Below are 22,015 nucleotides of genomic sequence, written 5' to 3' on the forward strand. Positions count from 1 at the left end.
ACATGACCTTCCCCGTACAAAACCATGCTGCCTTCACTCACGAGTCTATTTTCTTCTAAATGTGCATATATCCTGTCCCTCGGTATGTTCTCCAAAAACTTCCCCACCACTGATGTGTGGCTCATTAGTCTATAATTTCCTGGATTATCTGTTTCCTTTCTTAAACAAGATGCACTGCAGTTTGCTAAAGTTTCCTCAGCATCACTTGCTAATCTGATGATCTTTAACACTTAAAGGGGCAAGAGCAGCCGGTGCATGGGAAAAGCACCAGCTCCAAATTTCCTCTCCAAGTCATGCACCATCTTGACTCAAAGAGACATTGCTGCTGTTCATTATCAGTGGGTCAAAATTCTGGAAGGCCATGCCTAAAAGTATCATTCGAGTACCTATGCCTCACAGACTGCAGCAATTCAAGAAGGGTGGTGCACAGCACCTTCTCACGGGGAATTATGGATGGACAATAAATATTGGTCTTGCCTGTGATGTCCAGGTCATGTAATTGAATTAAAAAATAAACAAAACATATCAAAAAGCTTTAATAGAAAATTGTGCAATTTGGAAATTACTGCGCTTGATTTAAGGAATATGTGAAAAATGCCTGTTAAGTGCTTCAGACCTGCCTTTTTGTCTGGACACGAGGGCTTTAGGAGGTAATTGGCTTGAGCTAGGGATTTTCAGGTGCTTTGCCAAATTCTGAGAGAGGCAAATGCATCAAGGACAGCTGTAAAAGTTTGCTCTGCTCCTGTGAACGTAGAAGTACTCAGTGGGTTCATTTTGGCAAATTAGCTCAAGCACACCAAGCAGAAAATCTGCAAGTAACTGAAGTGCAAGCAGTAGTAAGTAACTAATCTTCTCAGTATTGTGTGGAGTAAGTCATTGTGATTATTTTTAGCTAATGCTGTTGTTGGGAATGATAGCATAGATGTTTTAATCAGGTTATATGTTTAAGAATTTTTGCAATGTCTTACATCAGCACAAACATGAGGGAGTCAACCGCTAGCCAGACCTAGCCTGTACCAAGTGATCATTTGTTTAGGGGACAGTTTTTGTAGTGGAAAAGTCCCTGAGAGTTGTTTTATGTGAACAGCTTCAACGAAAACCATAAATCTACGGTGGAAAGTCAGGGCAGAAAAATACATATTGCGCAACACAGCTGTGAAAATCTTTTCTGTCATAATTAACCTTAAATTGAAATGACCAAAACATGAATCCGATATTAAATCTGTCATGGCATGGTACCAAATATCATGACTCCAGCTGGACACTCATTAAAATTTATTTCTGTTCTTATATTTTTCCTAGTGATACCATTAATGTTGTTTCTTCGGATCATCGCCCATTTAGTACCAAGCAAAAAGCTATAGGAAAGGAGGATTTTACCAAAATTCCTCACGGTGTTACTGGAGTGCAGGACAGAATGACTGTTATCTGGGAGAAAGGAGTGGTATGTTTGACATTACTAGGATATTTTTAATGTTGATTACTATTACGTCTGCATTAGGGATTCAAACAAATTTTAACAATAGCATTTTGATTTATAAACTATAAATTATGGAATATTATCAAACCTTTCAACCCTATTTCAACTATTGTAGTTACTTTATTTCCTTAACTTGTTTTTATAAATTTGTTTCCCTCAGAATGTGAGGTTGCCAACAGTGGAATAGAATGATGTTTTATTTTTCCCATTCTACATTTTCTTATACCAGTCTAACAATAACAGAAATTAGATGTGATTGCACTCACCTAAATTGTCAAGTAAGGCCCCTTATAAAATATGAGAAAAGCAGCCCTGCTACCTTTGTGTGTTTTATACTTTTCACATTCTTTTAGAATTTCTGAAGATGGTCATGAGTCTTGCTAAGTTTATAGGCACTTTTCTGTTACAAGTTGATTTTTCACTAGAAACCTGAACGAAACTATGCAAAGACAATTAATTTAGTACATTTAGAGAAAAAGACTTCAGCCCACCTCAAATCAGTTTGTGTTTGATTCAAACATATATCTATGCATACAAAAACTGTGTTCTGTTATCTGGTTTCCTTTCCATGCTGTTGAAAACACTTCACAGTGAAGTTTCAGTTTAAACAAAAAATGATTTCTATGAGTTCTACCATTTCCTTAACATTTTATTGCAGGGTAGCACAGTGGTTAGCGCTGCTGCTTCACAGTGCCAGGGACCTGGGTTCGATTCCTGGCTTGGGTCACTGTGTGGGTTTCCTCTGGATGCTCTGGTTTCCTCCCACATTCTGAAAGACGTGCCGGTTAGGTGCATTGACCCAAACAGGTGCCGGACTGTGGCGACTAGGGGAATTTCACAGTAACTTCATTGCAGTGTTAATGTAAGCCTTACTTGTGACAAATAAATAAACTTTAACTTTACTTTATTATGTACTTTGCCTTCCAAAAAGGACAGCTTTACTTATTACTAAATGTTTTTTTCTACTATTTTGGTTTATTCAATTGAGGGAAGATGAATAATTTCTTTATCCTAACATTCTGATATGATGCCAAAACTTCTTTAGTTTGCTTTTAGCAATTTAATTGATAACTCTTACCATTAGAGGTAAGCAATTGAAAACATTATTTTGTTATAGCTAAATATGAGTTATTTTCTGAAGTTGCGAGTATGAATATTGGACAGGTTACACTTTGTCAGCCTTCACGTTATGATCCTCATAAGGAGAAAAAATAATTTTAGAGTGTTACCCCATTGAAAGATTTGCACCAGGCTGCCTATGCTCAAAGTATATTCTAGGTCAACTAACCTCACCATTTTCTACATCATTTCTATTGACTCTTTTTGGAACAGATTTCCCTGTCTTGCAGCTGGGCACATTGAATTACCTGTAGAGAAAAATTAAAGAAAGAAGATCACACACAACAAGGCTTTCCAGCCCTCATGTCTGTTTTGCCATTCTATTAAATATTGGTTGATTTATATCTCAATTCCAATTATACACTTTAGCTCCTCTTACCTTGATAGCTCTACCGAACATAATTCTCTACCTCAAGCACAAATTAATCCACTGACTATGGCCTCTTCCCTCCCAACTGAAAGGAATGAAAGCCAATTTTATGCAATTTATCATGGTAATTTAGTTTGCTGCTCTGTGACACCATTCTGGTCAATCTGTGCTGCAATCCCTCCCAAGGATCAGTATACGTGAGGTGCGGTGCCCAGTGTTAAACATCATTATATAATTAGATGATGGAAGAATTGCGTTGAAGTTGGTATTGGTGCAGTTGAGCAATGTGTTGTGGGATTGTTTGCCTCTTAAGGCTTCTTTCTGATCACGTGCGCTCACACACACTATCTCTCTAGGTCCCTGAACAATTCTATAGCACTAACTTCTCTGCCAGCAAGCATATTCTATACGAGTAAACGTAAATTTGTGGAGGCTAATTATACCACTCCACAAAATAGCTTCCAATCAGCACTTGTGTGCTAAACGTAGGAGCATCCATTTTAGCACTTGCAGAAAGATAAAATAATTGAAATAATCAATTCACCCCAAATGTACATGCTAAATTTTAAACAGGCATGTCTTATAAGTGTAACATCGAGTTAGTGCCTGCTTTCACCAAAATACTCTCCCTCCTAAATCCCAACCAATTTCCAGCAGAAATGAAAAGGCTTATAACTTTTCACTTTTGCCAACAATCTTTTAAATGGAACTTCAGCAAATTCCCTCCAAGTTTATGTCGATAAGATGCATCGGAGAGCAGTTGTGATTCATGCCATTCTGCTGTCACACCGCCATGGGTGGATTTTCTAACGGGAGGACAATGGTTCTGACATAGAGGCCTGATAAGCATATATTAATTTATTATTATGATGTTCCTGATGTTGACCATCAGAAAAAGTGCTCTGCCACTGACGGGGAAGGGGACAATTGCATGCGTTTACGCCGACATATCACCCGACTTTGCAGTTCTTGCAATATTTTCTTCTTTTGTCACCTGATGCAAACAGGAGCCAAAAATCCCAGCCATTGGATTTGGGATTGAAAAATAAATGTAATTGACATGCCAACCTAAATCTTTCCAATATCAATTTTGTCTTCATAATTATAAAACAATCTCTAAGCATGTTGCATATACTTCAATTGACCCAACATCCATACTTGCATTTGGTGGAGGGAAGAGAGTTCCAATTTCCACTACTTTGTATGGAAGAAGTACTTTCTGATCTCACTCCAAAATGGCCCAGTTTTATTCCAACAGAGAATACTTTCTCTTATCTAGCTCAATGACTTATAATCGTTTTGAAGACCTCAATTAGATCAGTTCTCAACTGTCTAAATTTAACGAAATGCAAACTCAGTTTATTCAACATGTTCTTATAATTTAATTGTTTTAAGCTGACTCTGCTGAAAAGTTTATTTATGTAGATACTAGGTGAAGATAGCAAAGCATTCTGCAGTCTGCTATTATTTGCCATCAAGGATGGCTTAATGGGACAGAGGGTTGTCAGTCCCTGTGAAACCATACCTATGATGTGGAGATACGACAGCGCAGAGTCGCTGAGCAGAAACTGATAGCCAGGTTCCGCACACATGAGGACGGCCTAAACCGGGATGTTGGATTTATGTCACATTATCAGTAACCCCCACAGCTTGCCCCCTGGACTTGCAGAATCTCACTAGCTGTTCTGTCTGGAGACAATACACATCTCTTTAACCTGTGTTTAAAATGCTCCCTCCACCCACATTGTCTGTACCTTTAAGACCTGGCTGGCTGTAGGGATTCGCATTCTAATTAGTATTCTGTAACTTGATTTCTGTGTCTGTGCACTGTTTGAGAGCACATTTCCACTCCATCTGACGAAGGAGCAGGGCTCCGAAAGCTTATGGTATTTGCTACCAAATAAACCTGTTGGACTTTAACCTGGTGTTATGAGACTTCTTACTGAAACCATACCTAAGCATGTTGGAACCTGCAGAAGATGGTGGGAATAAAAGAGGGAAAATTCATCTATTTTTGCTTCTACTCTTGTTTTCAATGAATTGAAGCAAGATCAAAGCTAAGAACTGAGGATATTTCTTTTTGTTTATATATCCAATTCAATCCAATCAAAGTCCATTTCAGAGTCTCATCAAGTGAGACATTCCCGATCCAAGCTGACAAGATAGGGCTCTCACTTCCTGTCTTGGGCTTGATCTTCATGATCCAAGCTGATTGGAGTAGGCATTGCATCTCCTCCAAGGCTTGATCTCATTTTCTCATTTGCATCTTAGCCAAAAGGCCGAGATGCCGCTTTTAAAAATTGCTTCAAATGAAGCCACAATGTAACCTTATGACTTCAACCAAGTACAGCATGTCGATACTACACTTGATCTTAGCCAAAAGGCCGAGAACTGAGGATATATTGTAGTAAATAACTGCCAAGGACGGAAGTCATCTGTGAAATTGTTATATCTTAAGCACACTATGTTCCCAGCACTTTTGGACTATTCCCCCAACCACGACCACCACCCACCCCCCCACCCCCCCATTCCCCTGCCACCAATTATAAACTTAACACATTGGCTGGATCAAGCATTTTGTTATATGTAAAGAGCCAATTAATAGTTTGTGTTGCCCTAAAGAACAGTTGTTGGCCTCCATTTAAAAAAAAAATCAACCCTCTCTTCTGGGCTGTCTGTTGTTGAACAAAGTGTCCCAAAAATCAATGCTGCCTTATCATTTTGTTTTACATAAAAGTTTCCCCTCTGCTGCCCCTTCCCCCCTACCATCCTTTGTGTCATTTGTCTAGTTTTCAAGTTTAAATATACAAAAAAGCATGGAAGTCATTAAATTATTTTTCACCAATCTTTTTTGTATAGCCTTATTCATTTAAAAAAAAAATTTGTTCTTAAGATTTGTGTCATATTGTTTACAATATTTTGTTCATTCCCAAATTGTGTCTCTGTGCAATTTGTCTTTCTAGTTAATTTGGATTTTTGACAGTTCCTTTCTGCTCTTTTTGTAATTTGACTTTCTACCTGGTTTGCATTGCTGCAAGGTGATGATCCGTGCTATGTTTCCAGGCTTCGACAGTAACTGGGAGAAAGGAAAACGTTGGAAAGATTAGTCATATTGAAACATTCTCCTTTCCCTGCAACTAGTTATTCCAGTGAAGATTGACAAGTACTTGCATGCAGGTTCCTTGTTAAACTAGTTGCTGGAAAATTATATTACATGTCAGTAGATTGAAGAGGGTGATATAAATTTAATGCAATATAAAAACAAAAAGTCTTAATTCTCCAAGCAATTATCATTACTTTTGGATCTTTACAGATTGGTGGAAAAATGGATGAAAACTGTTTTGTTGCTGTGACTAGTTCAAATGCTGCAAAAATTTTCAATCTGTATCCCAAGAAAGGAAGAATTGTTCCAGGAGCTGATGCTGATATTGTTGTGTGGGATCCAGAAGCTACAAGGTATGTATTCTGAACCATGTGAGTTTTGATCAAAATGTAATTAAGACTTTTGTAGACTACCATAGAGGAAGGAGGTCAGCTCCTATGTTTGTACCCTTGATTGGAAGACAAATGTGCTCCATAACACTATTACTCCTAATCTCAAGTGACTTTGATAATTTCAGCTGATTCAGGGAGTAAATATTTGTGGATATAGAAATTGGGATTATCATTTCCATAGAAGGCCACTAACTGAAGATATACAGGGATTCTCAAGACCAGAACTTTACTCATCTCTGTCTCAGTGGGCTTAGAGTAGGCCTCATCTGAGGTGCCAAATCAGCATTATGGCCTGCAGTGCGAAAGAAAATAGTTGCAATGTAGATATAGTAGAGCAGCTGGGGTACTTTTAAGTTCTGATGAAGGGAAGGGAGCTGCCCTCTTGGAATTGGCAATGTACACCAGATGTTTTTGCATGCTGGTGGCAGATGGATTGCCCCGGAAGTCATGTGCAAAAGGGGGATCAATGTCAACCCTATGAATTTGGTGCAGAGTCAGGAGTAAAGGCGTGGGTGGATGTGTTCCAACTAGGTTGACCCATTTCCCCCATCCCCTTGTGTGGATTTTTGGCCTCATTATGAGCTAAACTTTCACCAAGACGGAATGACTTGGAAGCCCTTTAAAAATATCCGCCAGGTCCTAATTACAGAATTCTGGCCCTCTTCCTGAACAGTGATTTTCAGGAGTTCCTTTAAAGGGTGCATGCTGGTTCCTGACAAAAGTCGGGACCTGGTGCTCCCAAACTAGCTGTCTCCATTGCAGAGATGAGCATGTTTTACTTCTCCACAATTTACGTGGAGTCAGACCAGGTTTTTGAAGGAGTCTTGGTTCACAGCCCCTCAAAGAAGCGTGATCCCTGGTTTTCATGATGGGACCTTTTAAAAGGTGAATCCTGGAAAATTTCCTTATGCCAAACTATGCCCCTCTACCCATATCATGGCCCTTCATACCTCTGTGACAAGCTTTACTCCTCCACCTATCCCCTATGCTAAGTAAGTTCCTCCACCCAACCACTAGGCTTCTCATACACCTATGCCAAGCTGTGCCCCTCCGTCGCCTCCTTGCAGCCTTTCTAATCCCTATGCCAAGCTATGGTTCTTCTGCACCTGTTGACCCACTATAAATTGTGTAGAACCAATGCATCCTATAGTGACAATAGAATGTATAAAAACATTTAACAAAAGTAATTTATTCATAACTTTCCACTTTAAAAAAAAGTAATTTCACTGCAAGGCAATAGAGGGTCCCTGTAATTGACACTTTTAAAATATCAATAGTAAAAATGACAAGCCCTTGAAACCACTTAACCCTGTGTTAATAACTATTATGAAATTGGCACAGTAAGTCGTCTTACAACACCAGGTTAAAGCCCAACAGGTTTATTTGGTAGTGCAAGCTCTCGGAGCACTGCCCCGTCCTGATGAAAGGGCAGCGCTCAGAAAGCTCGTGCTACCAAATAAACCTGTTGGACTTTAAGTAGTCTCACAACACCAGGTTAAAGTCCAACAGGTTTATTTGGTAGCACAAGCTTTCTGAGTGCTGCCCCTTCATCAGGAAGGGGCAGTGCTCCGAGAGCTTGCACTACCAAATAAACCTGTTGGACTTTAACCTGGTGTTATGAGACTACTTACTGTGTCTATCCCAGTCCAACGCCAGCAATTCCACATCATATTATGAAATTGACAGCAGGGATCAGAGAGTCTGAGCTATCAAGCAAGCAATCCATTCTCTAAGGTGCAACTACTTGCACAAAGATAATGATTTTGGGCTTTAAAGCATTTTTTACACACCCTACTGTCACTATAGGTTTCATTACTTTTGTGCAGTGTCATAGTCACAGAGGTTTACAGCAAGGAAACAGGCCTTTTGGCCCAACTTGTCCATGCCGCCCTTTTTGTTTAAACCCCTAAGCTAGTCCCAATTGTCCACATTTGGCCCATATCCCTCTATACCCATCTTACCCATGTAACCGTCTAAATGCTTTTTAAAAGACAAAATTGTACCCGCCTCTACTACTACCTCTGGCAGCTTGTTCCAGACACTCACCACCCTCTATGTGAAAAAAATTGTCCCTCTGAACACTTTTGTATCTCTCCCCTCTCACCTTAAACCTATGCCCTTTAGTTTTAGACTCCTAATGTACACTGGGTAAATGCGCATAGAAGTGCCATAGCCTGGCATAGTGGGCATGACGGGGCATGGGGTTTGTGGAAGGGGCACAGCTTGATGAGGTGGCATGGATGATGCATGGGTAGTTTGTGAGGTGGAGTGAAGCAGGGTGAGGGTTGGAGGGACTTTTGTGTTTCTATTTTAACCAGGACAAAGTGCCACTGCATCAAGGTGATTCCTTTAAACGGGCTGACTCGGCACCCAGCAGCCCCTGTGGCTGCCTCCAAACTCTTTCTTGGGTCAGCTGCCTCGACTCCTGTACCCAACACTGTGCCCCCTCACCCACTGTGGCAATGAAGACCCCCACTTTGCAGGCAATTTCTCCTGAAGTGGGAAAGTCACAGCTCCCGCTCCCCGCCTCGAGGATGTAATTCAGGTCAATATTTGGAAAAATAGGATTTATTTTTTTTCATAATAAATAGGATTAGGATTGAAGGATAATAAATAGGATGAGGATAGAATAGAATTAGGATTGGAGAAATGGGATTTCTTGCATCTACTTTTCTTCATCATCTTCCTATTCTTCCTTACCCCCAGAGACAGTAGAGACAGTAACATCCTTTGGCAGTGAGCCTTATATCCCTTACAAAATATAAATATATACTTCAAATAAACTTTTGCATCATGCCATTTTCTTCCCACACACCAAAAATAAGTATGAGCAAGACCTGCACCACAACCACAACGGTACCAGTATCCTGGAGGTTACTGTTGACCAGAGACTGAACGGGACTGGCCATATAAAACTGTGGCTGTAAAAGCAGATCAGAGGCTAGGAATCCTGCAGTGACTACCTCACCTCCTGACTCCCCATAGTCTGTCCACTATCTACAAGGCACAAGTCAGGAGTGTGATGGAATACTCTCCACTCATGAAGCTTGGAACCATCCAGAACAAAGCAACCCACTGACACACCACCCACAAACATTCACTCCCTCTACCTCCGTCGCACAATGACAGTAGTGTGTACATCTGCAAGATGCACTGCAGTTTGTTCTTTATTATTAGACACAAGTAGGCTTACATTAACACTGCAATGAAGTTAGTGAAGATTCCCTAGTCGCCACACTCTGGCGCTTGTTCGGGTACACTGAGAGCAAATTTAGCATGGACAATGCACCTAACCAGCACGTCTTTTAGACTGTGGGAGGAAACCCACGCAGACACGGGGAGAACGTACAGACTGCGCACAGACAGTGACCCAAGTCGAGAATGAAACCCAGGTCCTGGGTGCTGTGAGGCAGCAGTGCTAACCACTGTGCTACCGTGTCGCCCCAAAATGGATATTGGGCAAGAATTCACTATGGCTCATTAGACAGCATCTTCCAATCCTATGTTGTGCCACTGTCCATTCGCATGCCAGCCCCAACTCCCCTCCCATCTCGGAACACCCTGATCTCCAGCCCCAAACCCCAGGCTGACCATTCCCCCCCTCTGCCCCGCAGGCTGCCCCAATCATTGGCCTCTCTCCAACCCCGACCGATCCCCACATAGAGTGGCAGTGGGAACCCCCATCCTCATGGATCACCCCCTTGGCACTGCCCCATGTCCGGTGGGCAGTGCCAAGGTGTCCCTGGGCATGGGCACTTTGCCCCTGGGCAGTGCCAGAAGGCACAAGCTGGCACTGCTAGGGCGCCCATGCCCAGGGACCATCACCCTCTGCTGCCAACCCCACGCGGGGGGCCCCCGATTGCGCCCCCCCACTCCCCCCCACCCTTCACTCCAGTGGGGTCAGGCCACTAGTTCCCTGAAGGTGAGGAGCTAATCTGAACCGCGCTGGAGTGAAATACTCCTGTCGGGGTGGGAGATGCTAGTGGGCCTAGAAAATTCAGTCTCGGGCCCCTACTTACATTTCAATTGTATTTTAAAGGCAATTTAAATATTAGCCCGTCTCCCAGCCGATTTCCGGAGCTGCGCAAACGCCACTGGAAATCCGAGCCTGGGAGGTGCAATTGTGGCGTGAATGCTTGCAGGAATCCCGTAAATCGGCTGACACGCGATTCTCCCGGCCCACCGTGTTAAAAAATTAGTATGGCAGGATGTGAGAATCGCCCCCCCATGTATTTAAAAAGCACCTCATGTCCTCAGAGCATCCCAAACTACTTCATAGATTACCAATTACTTAGGAAATGCAGTCACTGTGTTGTAAGCAAATGTTACAGCCAATTGCATGCAGAAAGTTTTCACAAAGAGTAGTGAATTGCATGACTAGTTAATCTGTCTTGTTCGTGTTGGATAAGAGATGAATATTGGCCAGGGCACTGGGCTCTTCAAATATATAGGACAGGATCTTCTACCTTCGAATGCTTAGTGAAATAGGATCTTGGTTTAATTTGTCATCTGAAGACAGTGGTCATCCCTTAGTTCTGTAATTTAGGTGCTACCTAAATTGAGTTTGAAATCCTCAAGCACTTGAATCCACAATCTTCTGACTCAGTGACCTTTAGAAAACAATGCAAGTGTGTCAGCTCTTCTACTAATTGAACCAAGCTAATATTATTTCTCATTTAGATTTCTTGAACTATTATCTAACTAAGATGCAATTAGCCTACTCAAGGTTCTATGTAGTCCTGCAACAAAATAGAGTCATTTAAATTAACAACCAAAATTGCCTCCAAACTTTAAAGTATGTCAGTCCATATTTTATTCAGAGAATATCGGTTTGAAATTTAACACTTGTGTTTTAATCTGTGATATATTTCAACAGTTTATCTCTTTGTGTGTAGTAAGAATTAAATGATTGTTTCAGAACAATATCTGTGAGCACACAAGTACAGGGTGGTGATGTAAACCTTCATGAGAACGTACGATGCCATGGCGTTCCACTGGTGACAATCAGCCGTGGGCGAGTTGTCTATGAAGATGGCATCTTTACTTGTGCTGAGGGGACAGGAAAGTTCTGTCCACTTCGACCCTTTTCGGAGTTTGTGTACAAGAAGCTGATCCAGAGAGAAAAGGTAAAGTTGATTATAGTTATGTATGTTCTTCTCCACTGGCCTGTAGAAATGTACAACATGTTTTCATATGCTTGGTTTTAATCCTTGGTTTAAAATCAAAAGGCATTTGGAGGTGAGGAAAATGAGCAGTGTCTACTGCTATTTTATGATTTTGATTTGGCATGCAAGGTAACCGAATGTTGACTTTGATACCCTTGTTGTATGCTTTGAATAATAGAGTAGTTCTACAATCAATCATAAATTATTAAAGAATGATTAATCCTGCTTGGGTACATTAAAGCCGTCATATCCATCATGTCCTATAGTTTTCTCCTTCGACTGAGTGATCTTACCAGTTATATTCCATCTAATGCTGCCTTCATTATCTATCTGAATGTTTAACCTTTTTATCGACTCTGTTGAGTTTGATAGCTTGCTTAGAAGGCATGAATGTGTGGAGCAAGAGGAAGGAGCAAAAAGCTTTAGTTTTGCAAGTTCAGGCAGTCTGTATTGATTAAATGTGTTATAGTTTAAAAAACAGTAACTTCCTGGAAGTGGTGGACAAATCTTTAAGAAAAGCCTTGACTAATATTGAAAATATTGTTCTTGGTTCTTTCTAACAGATTTATTTGGAATCCTGAACTTTCGGAGCGCTGCTCCCTCATCAGATGAGTGAGCAGCGCTCTGAAAGCTCATGATTCCAAATAAACCTGTTGGACTTTAACCTGGTGTTGTGAGACTTCTTACTGTGCCCACCCCAGTCCAATGCCGGCATCTCTACATCAAAGAACAAAGAAAATTACAGCATAGGAACAGATCCTTCGGCCCTCCAAGCCTGCACTGACCATGTTGCCTGACTTAACTAAAACCCCCTACCCTTCCGGGGACCATATCACTCTATTCCCATCCTATTCATGTACTTGTCAAGACGCCCCTTAAAAGTCACTACCATATCCGCTTCCACTACCTCCCCCGGCAACGGGTTCCAGGCACCCACTACTCTCTGTGTAAAACATCTGCCTCGTACATCTCCTTTAAACCTTGTCCCTCGCACCATAAACCTATGCTCCCCAGTAATTGTCTCTTCCACTCTGCGGGAAAAAGCTTCTGACTATCCACTCTGTCCATGCCTCTCATAATCTTGTAGACTTCTATCAGGTCTCCCCTCAACCTCCATCGCTCCAGTGAGAACAAACCAAGTTTCTCCAACCACTCCTCATAGCTAATGCCCTCCATACCAGGCAACATCCTGGTAAATCTTTTCTGTACCCTCTCCAAAGCCTCCGCATCCTTCTGGTAGTGTGGCGACCAGAATTGAACACTATATTCCAAGTGCAGCCCAGCTAAGGTTCTATAAAGCTGCAACATGACTTGCCAATTTTTAAACTCAATACCCTGGCTGATGAAGGCAAACATGCCGTATGCCTTCTTATCTACCTTCTCCACCTGCATTGCCATGTACTGCACAGCTCCAGGACTGGCTGGAGATGATACACATCTCTTTAACCTGTGCTTAACCCTCTCTCCACTCACATTGTCTGTACCTTTAAGACTTGATTACCTGTAAAGACTCGCATTCCAAACATTATTTTGTAAATTGAGTTTGTGTCTTTATATGCCCTGTCTGTGAACAGAACTCCCACTCACCTGATGAAGGAACAGCGCTCTGAAAGCTTGTGGCTTGTGCTACCAAATAAACCTGTTGGACTTTAACCTGGTGTTGTGAGACTTCTTACTCTTTTGATAACAATAGAAATACTAAATAACGAATCACAGAATTTTATTGCAAAGGTGGAGGCCATTTGACCTGTTGCTCCTTTGCTGCCTCTGAAAGTGCTCTCTGCTTACTTTGATACCATCACACCCATTTTTTAAAATGTTTTTTTAATATTTGACCATTGCTTTTATGCTTATGGATTTTGCTGTCATCCCTGTTTCTGTTGGGCAATCCATGTCCTAAGAACTCTGTTGAGAAAATTATTTTAATGTCTCATTTGTTGAATGTTAAGAAAGTAAAGAGTAAAATTTAAATATTAGAGTAATTTTAAGAAAAATACTCCACTGACTTGGAAATAAAACACATAGCAAACTGTGAGACAGTAGTGGTGCTGAACCTGAATTACTTTTATGAGGTATTGCTCAGCATTCAAGAGTTTCAAACAAATCATATAACTCTTTCTCTGTTTTGTTGAACTTAAATTATTTGTGTTGCTCTATTCAACTTTTTCTTCCATCATTTTTGTGTGTATATTTATTTTGTTATTTTTCTTTCAAGCTTCCATTTGCTGGCTCACATTTTGTCTTTTGCTGGCTCACCATGTTCCACTCATTCCACTGCTCTTTTCTTGTATATGAATTGAGCAACCTACAAGCATTAATTGGGATCACAAAATAATTACACCAACTGCACAAGTAGCAGTCTCAGAGCCAAACTCAAGCATAAGTTACTTAACAGAGGTTAGACTTGCACCCCTACTCCAATACCTGCCTCCAGATCTCCGCAGCAAAATTTTGATGCATTTCATAGAATCATAGAAACCCTACAGTGCAGAAAGAGGCCATTCGGCCCATCGAATCTGCACCGACCACAATCCCACCCAGGCCCTACCCCCATATCCCTACATATTTTACCCACTAATCCCTCTAACCTACCCACCTCAGGACACTATTTTAGCATGGCCAATCAACCTAATCCGCACATCTTTGGACTGTGGGAGGAAACCGAAGCACCCGGAGGAAACCCACACAGACACGAGGAGAACGTGCAAACTCCACACAGACAGTGACCCAAGCCGGGAATCGAACCCAGATTAGATGCAACAGCAGTTGGGCAATATTATACAGTTTGTTTTACGAAACATACAATTTATAATAAAGCATTAAATTAAATTATTTAACATGGCCGTAGTAGGCCAAAATGTTCCAAGGATCTTCTAAAAGATTTAGTCGTTTTGCCTTATTGGTCTTTATTTAGCCTTGCTTTAATCTAACGTTACTTCATTGGAATTTTAACTAATTGCGAGTTTGTTACATGTGTGTTCAGTTGTGATTTGTCAACATTCATCTCAACTTGGTAAATCAGGTCAGGGAGAGTACATACTTAGCATCAAGTGTCTGCATGCATGAAATGTTTAACACATGATAGACAAAACACATACCCAACATGTTTGTGTGTCTGTTGATAGTGGAGAAACAGCCTTGCAGCGTGCTGGAACTCATTGAATAATCAAATGCATTTTTATGCCTATGATTTTACGTATGGTGAGCTCCTGATTTTAATTGCAGTCATGTGCAATTGAAAGCCTGCTATTTGTGCACATGTGGAGAAATAGTACGAGTATTGACAGTGCAAGCAGCAGTCTCGTGCTAGTGATTAGTTAAATAATACAATTTAGAAGCAGCTTCGACTCTTGGCTTTGATGAAGACATAGCATAAAATTCCAGTGAGTATAAAATGCACTTTAAAACACAGAGTGAGTCTTGCTCATTGCCCATTCAGTGAGTTGATAATCTCCGTTTAGTAATGGGAAAGACATTGAGTAAGGCCAAGAGTTTTAAAAGGTGAGATAATCCAGGCGGTTGTTCTGTTTCTCCGAAGCAACTTTTTCGAATGCATCTTTGGAAGAGATTTTCAGTCTGGCTCTATGGAAGGAAAGAGAGACTCGTATTGAAATAGCACCTTTCATGACCACAGGATATCTCAGAGCACTTTACTGCCAATGAAGTATATTTTTGAAGTGTAGTTACTGTTGCAGTGAAGGCAAGGCAGCGAAATCATGCACAGCAAGCTCCTACAAACAGAAATGTGAAAATAGCCAGATTATATGGGGTAGCAGGGCATTTGGGACCTTGAGGTGGTTGTCCCTGCCCTTTTGTGAGTAGCCTCAGGCCCAGAAAGGATCCCGAGAAGGAGGAAGCTACAAAATATCAGGAGAGAAATTGGAAAAAATACCTGAACGTTATTTGTTTGACAGAAGTAAGATGGAAAGATTCTGGTGATCTTGAAAGTGATGGTGTAAGAGCTATTTATGCTGATGGAGAATTAAGCCAAAGAGATAATAGAATGACAAAATGTGTGGTCAGAATTAATTTAAAAGACTGTTGAAGGTGGTTTTCCAGTGCATGTAGTTATTATAACAGTGTTCACCAGAGCACTCAGATGAAGAGTAAAGACAGAGTATTAGAAACTGCAAGAACTGATAGGAAAGGAAAAAGGAAACGACTTCTTGGTGGTCATGGGAGACTGGTATGCTATAGTCAGTGAAAGTAGAAAAGGAAATAAAACTAAAAGCCACAGACTGGATGTCAAGCAACAGGGGAGAGTTGAGTTCTGTAGGAGATTGAAGCTGAGCAATACCAACATCTGGTTTAAGCATCACCAGAGGCAAGAGTGTACTTAGAAGTCACCTGGGGATCTGAAGCGGTACCAAATTGATTACACCCTTGTCAAGCAGAGATATTAACAGCATATCTCTCTACCCAAATGTGCACACTGAGTATAATCTTAGAAAAACACCTGAATAGAATTATGAAGAGAATTCAAAACCTTAGGTGGGATAGAAAAAAGTTGCAAGATTCTGAGGGAGTTAAATTTTGTGAAGCAGTGGGGAAAAAGTTAGAACCTGGGGAAGTAAAGAATAGATGGAAAGATTGCATTAAAGACCTGTAGATCAAAGATGGCAAGCCATATATATACTTCAGCAAGTAACCCAACCCCTGACTCCCCAAAGCCTGTCCACCATCTACAAGGCCCAAGTCAGAAGTGTGATGGAATACACTGCACTTGCCTGGATGAGTGCAGCTCCAACAGCACTCAAGAAGCTCGACACCATCCAAGACAAAGCGGCTCGCTTGATTGCTACCCCTTCCACAGATATTTACTCCCTCCACCACTGACGAACAATGGTAGCAGTATGTACCATCTACAAAATGCATTGTAAGAGCTCATCAGGGTTCCTTAAGCAGCACCTTCCAAACCCACGACCACTACCATGTAGGACAAGAGCAGCAGATGCCTGGGAACACCACCACCTGGAGATTTGCCTCCAAGCCACTCACCATCCTAACTTGGATGTGGCTGGGACAAAATACTGGAATTCCCTCCCTAACAGCACTGTAGGTGTTACTACAACTCGGGGATTGCAGCAGTTCGAGAAGTTCACCGACACCTTCTGAAGGGCAACTAGGGATGGACAGTAAATGCTGGCATAGTCAGCAACACCCACATCTTGTGAAATGAAGAAAGAACTAGAGCCAGGGAAAGAAGAAGACATTTCCCAGGAGGATTTAGAACTTGATCTTCTGGAGTGAAATATTTAGAGCTATAGAAAAACTGAAACCAGGAACGACAGAAGGATATGATGAAATCCCTTCAGAACTGGGATTCTGGAGAGACGGTAACAAGAGAATTGATTAATCTGGTTGGGAGATGTACAAGGGAGAATGACCAGAAGCTGTTTTGAGGAGCACAATTTTCCCATTGGAGAAGAAGGCAAATGCAGATAATAAAGAAGGCAAAAAAGAATGTTGCACCATAATTTTGATTACCCATGCACCCAAGGTAGTATGATCCTAGAAAATAGATTAGAAACCTAAGCAAGCCATTACATTTGCTTCAGTTTAGTTTTCATAAGGGTTGCGGAACTAGAGAGGTTATAGCAGTGATGAGTGTTACATGAAAGAAGCATAAAATACCATCAAGAAGTGTACATCTTTGTGGATTATGAAAAAGCTTTTGACCAGGTGAACTGGCAAAAGCTGTTGAAAGTACTTGCAGACAGCCAGACTGTAGGGCGAACACAGCAGAAGATTTGCAAATATTAATGAAAGTTTATCCAGAAAAGGCAAAAATCATGAGGTTTGAAAGAAGCATTATGGGAAAATCGATCGTGAGAAACAAATGGTCAAAATCTGGAAAAGATATCACAATTCAAGACTTTCTGAAAGATTATTAAAATGATTCTGAAATGTAACAATATCTCTTGCTAGTTTTCCAACCAAGCTACAATGGTAATGACATTTCCTCAGTCATGGAGATGCTTAAATTAATAAGCAGACATATTGTTGGAAATCTGGCATTTGATATAGCAGCATTTAACATTTGTATGTATACCATTAGGTGACACTGTAATAAAAGCTGTCAATTGATCTGAATGTCTGAAGTGAAATATTTATGTTGGTAACAAAAACCATGTGCGCTGGAAATGTTCAGAAGGCCTAGCAGCATCTGGAGAGAGAAATAGAGTTATGTCGAATATTACTCTTCTTCGGAAGAAGAGCTTCTCTCTTACTGAGAGACCTGCTGAGTATTTCCAGCACTCATCCAGTATCCGCAGTATTTTGCTTTTATTGATGTTTGTAACTAATTTTTCCTTCCTGCACACTCTGCTCATGATCTCCCCACCCCCATTTGCTTCTGCCTTCAATTTTCTTTCTAGCTGTTCAAATATATTAACACAACAAGAAAGTGTAGAAGAGGTTCACTAAGATTTGCCAGGTTTGAAAGGTTTTAATTTGACATGAGATCAGAGAAACTGGGGCTCTTTTTATTCTAACAAAGAAGGTTAAGTATAGGTGTGATAGAAGTGCTCAAGATTGAGAAGTGTTGCTGAGGAAAATATGAAAAAATTACTCTCACTATTGGTGATTAGAAAATGTAAATTTAAAATAATCACTAAACTGTAAAGGTAGACGTTAGGAAAATCATGATTGTACAGAGGGTTAAGATAACAGTGCCCTACCAGAAATAAAGAAAGGTAAGTAGATAATATTTGCAAAAGAACACTTCAAAAAAGTAGACCATAGGGATAATGGGCCGAAATGACCTCTTCCTTTGCTGTCATATTTTATAAATTGTAATGAAATGCTGCTTTTTTCTGTTCTCAGTATCTCCACAGGAGATTCAGGAAGGACTTTTAAAAGGCTGTGAATGCCTTAATTCTTATGTGACGATCGTCTTTTTCCTGGCTAGAATGTCATTCAGTAGCTGGGGTTACTTTAATGACTCATCAAAACACACTGCAGTTGTCTGCGGACACTGCTGTCGGATTCTGCCTTTGCAGAGAATTTCAGTTTCATTAAAGTGCTAGAGTTGTGCTCGGAGAGAATTTTTCTTTCTATGAACCCAGTATTTAGGGTTCACTGTGCTTCTGTGCCACTTGTGGGCAATTGCAGCAGTATGAGAGAAAACGTATTTGGCTAGAACACCTTGGGGCAAACAACTCAAGTGGTGCATACAGTTGTTTCAATGAGATCAACTCATTCTTCTAAACTTCACACAATATAGGCCTATTTTACTTGATTTCTCCTGATGGAACAGTTATGGAACAGCCCTTTCATGCCAGGAATCAATCAAATGAACCGTTGTTTCTCCCCCTTTAAGGCAAGTTTATCCTTCAGTGTTAGGAGACCAAAATTGCAAGCAGTCTTTGTCCATTCAGTGTGACAGCCAGGTTTTTTTCACTTTCATAAAGGTTTATTACTGTTATCACTGCTGCAAAGAATCCTTAAATTCTTTCTTCCAATACTGGTATCATATGAATACACTAAAGCTTTGCATTGTTTTTGTAACTTTACAGTCATAATTTAACAGCTTTTGATTTATGTATTCTTTCCTTTATCAATAAAAGCTTATTTAGAAATCACTTTAAACCAAGTTTGCTATTTATGATCTCTTTGTAGGATATATGAATTTGATGAAACAATTAATTAGGTTTGAAACCAAATGAGAAAATGCTGGAAAATCTCAGCAGATCTGGCAGCATCTGGAAGGAGAGAAAAGAGCTGAGATTTTCCAATATTTTTTCTTTTGGTTTCAGATTCCAGTATCCACAGTAATTTGCTTTTATTTTAATTAATTAGATTTGTCTGGCAGCATCTGTAAGGAGAGAAAAGAGCTGACGTTTTGAGTCCAGATGACCCTTTGTTGAAGCTAAAGGCGTAGAAAGTGGGAGATATTTATACTGCAGGGTGAGGGAATGAAAGATGAGTCATAACCATAGAAACCAGGGGAAAAGACTAATAGCTGTCCACAGAGAGAATAAAGGGTGTCAATGGCCAAACGGCAGTGAAGCTGTAAGCTGTGACAGATGAAGATGTTGGGAGGGGGGAGATAGGACAGAGGTAGCATGTAGAAAAAGGAAAGCGGGGGGGGGGGGGAGAAAAGGTAAAGGAAGGGGGATAAAGTAGGGAAGAAAAATGAAGAAAGACAATCAAGAAACAAAAGACAGAGAACAGTAAAAAATAAAATAAAATGAAAACAAAGCGGGCCGAGGTGGGGTAGAGCAAATCATCTGAAGTTGTTGAATTTGATGTTGAGACCGGAAGACTGTAAAGTGCCTGGCCGGAAGATGAGATACTGTTCCTCCAATTTGCGTTGAGCTTCACTGGAACATTGCAGCAAGCCAAGGACAGACATGTGGGCATGGGAGCAGGATCGTGTGTTAAAATAGCAAGCAACTGGCAGGTCAGGGTCCTGATTGCGCACAGACCGAAGGCGCTCAGCAAAGCGATCACCCAGTCTACGCTTGATCTCTCCGATGTAGAGGAGACCACATTGGGAGCAGCTAATGCAATAGACCAAATTGAAAGAGGTGCAAGTGAAACACTGCTTAACCTGGAATGAATGTTTTGGACCTTGGATGGTCAGCATGGAAGAGGTAAAGGGACAGGTGTGACACCAGCGATTGCGTGGGAAGGTGCCATGAGTGACGGGAGAGGTGTTGGGTATAGTGGAGGAGTAGACTAGGTTATCCTGGAGGGAACAGTCTCTATGGAATGCTGACAGAAGGAGTGAAGGGAAGAAGTGTTTCCCTCACTTGACCTTTCTGTCTCCATTTCCGGCAACAGACTACCAATATCCATTACAAGCCCACTGACTCCCACAGCTATCTGAATACAGCTGTTCACACCCCACATCCTGTAAGGACTCCACTCCTTTCTCTCAGCTCCTTCACCTCCGTCGCATTTGTTCCGATGATTCCACTTTCCAAAGTGGTGTTTCTAATATGTGTTCCTTTTTCCTCAACCGTGGATTCCTATCTACAAATGTCGACAGGGCCTTCAACAGTGTGCAGTCCATCTCCTGCGCCATGACCTCCTCACCCACTCCACCCTCACCCCCTCTCCTCCCTCCCAGAACAAGGATAGAGTCCCTCTTCTCACATTTCACCCTAACAGCCTCCGCATGCGAAGCATAATCCTCCGCCATTTTCACCAACTGCAGCATGATGCCACCACCAAACGCATCTTCCCTTCACTCCCTCTGTCAGCATTCCACAGAGACCGTTCCTTCCGGGATAACCTAGTCCACTCCTCCACTATACCCAACACCTCTCCCGTCACTCATGGCACCTTCCCATGCAATCGCAGAAGGTGTAACACCTGCCCCTTTACCTCTTCCATGCTCACCATCCAAGGCCCAAAACATTCATTCCAGCTTAAGCAGCGTTTCACTTGCGCCTCTTTCAATTTGGTCTATTGCATTCGCTGCTCCCAATGTGGTCTCCTCTACATCGGAGAGATCAAGCATAGACTGAGTGATCGCTTTGTTGAGCACCTTCGGTCTGTGCGCAATCAGGACCCTGACCTTCCGGTTGCTTGTTATTTTAACACACGATCCTGCTCCCATGCTCACATGTCTGTCCTTGGCTTGCTGCAATTTTCCAGTAAAGCTCAACGCAAACTGGAGGAACAGCATCTCATCTTCCGGCTACGCACTTTACAACCTTCCGGTCTCAACATCGAATTCAACTTCAGATGATTTGCTCCACCCCACCTCGACCTCTTTGTTTTCATTCTATTTTATTTTATTTTTTACTGTTCTCTACCTTTTATTTCTTTATTGTCTTTCTTAATTTTTCTTCCCCCCGCCCCCCCCCCAAATCTTCATCTGTCACAGCTTACAGTTTCTCTGCCGTTTGGCCATTCACACCCTTTATTCTTTCTGTAGACAGCTATTAGCAGTCTTTTCCCTTGGTTTCTAGGGCTATGACTCATCTTTCATTCCCTCACCCTGCAGTATAAATATCTCCCGCTTTTTATGCCTTTTAGCTTTGACAAAGGGTCATCTGGACTCGAAACGCAGCTTTTTTTCACTCCATACAGATGCTGCCAGACCTGCTGAGATTTTCCAGTGTTTTCTCTTTTTTGGTTTCAGATTCCAACATCCGCAGTAATTTGCTTTTATTTAATTAATTAGACTTGCCATTCTAAAGTAAACTAAACACGTTATATCACTTCGTCCAGTCTGATTTTCTCTGATATGCCAATTTTTTTTGTGGGTTGATTGTAAAGCCTGGTTGCACTTGAAAAATCTTTGAAGTACCTATTTAGCATGAAATAAACTTTTAGCTACGTGATTAAGTTAAACTTTGATTTAGATATGGTAACTTTGCAGATAAACTGACCGAATACATAACTAATTTTTGAGAAAATGCAATTGTGAAG

At 41.2% G+C, this 22,015-nt stretch overlaps 1 protein-coding gene and 1 non-coding gene across 2 annotated transcripts in view; one reads left to right on the forward strand and one right to left on the reverse strand.

Annotated features, from left to right (window-relative positions):
* The window catches only part of dpysl5b (dihydropyrimidinase like 5b), a 56,318-nt gene that overhangs the window by 31,722 nt on the left and 2,581 nt on the right, over nucleotides 1-22,015 (forward strand). The window contains exons 8-10 of the mRNA XM_078213736.1: nucleotides 1,303-1,444; nucleotides 6,283-6,425; nucleotides 11,383-11,590. Coding sequence (XP_078069862.1) covers nucleotides 1,303-1,444; nucleotides 6,283-6,425; nucleotides 11,383-11,590 — 493 coding nt within the window. The remainder of the gene's footprint in view (nucleotides 1-1,302; nucleotides 1,445-6,282; nucleotides 6,426-11,382; nucleotides 11,591-22,015) is intronic.
* Nucleotides 5,166-5,365, reverse strand: LOC144494544 (U2 spliceosomal RNA). The gene has a single exon (XR_013498095.1). It is a non-coding gene; the product is annotated as a U2 spliceosomal RNA (small nuclear RNA).

The sequence above is a fragment of the Mustelus asterias genome, chromosome 5 (genome assembly GCF_964213995.1).
Source record: "Mustelus asterias chromosome 5, sMusAst1.hap1.1, whole genome shotgun sequence".
NCBI lineage: Eukaryota > Metazoa > Chordata > Chondrichthyes > Carcharhiniformes > Triakidae > Mustelus > Mustelus asterias.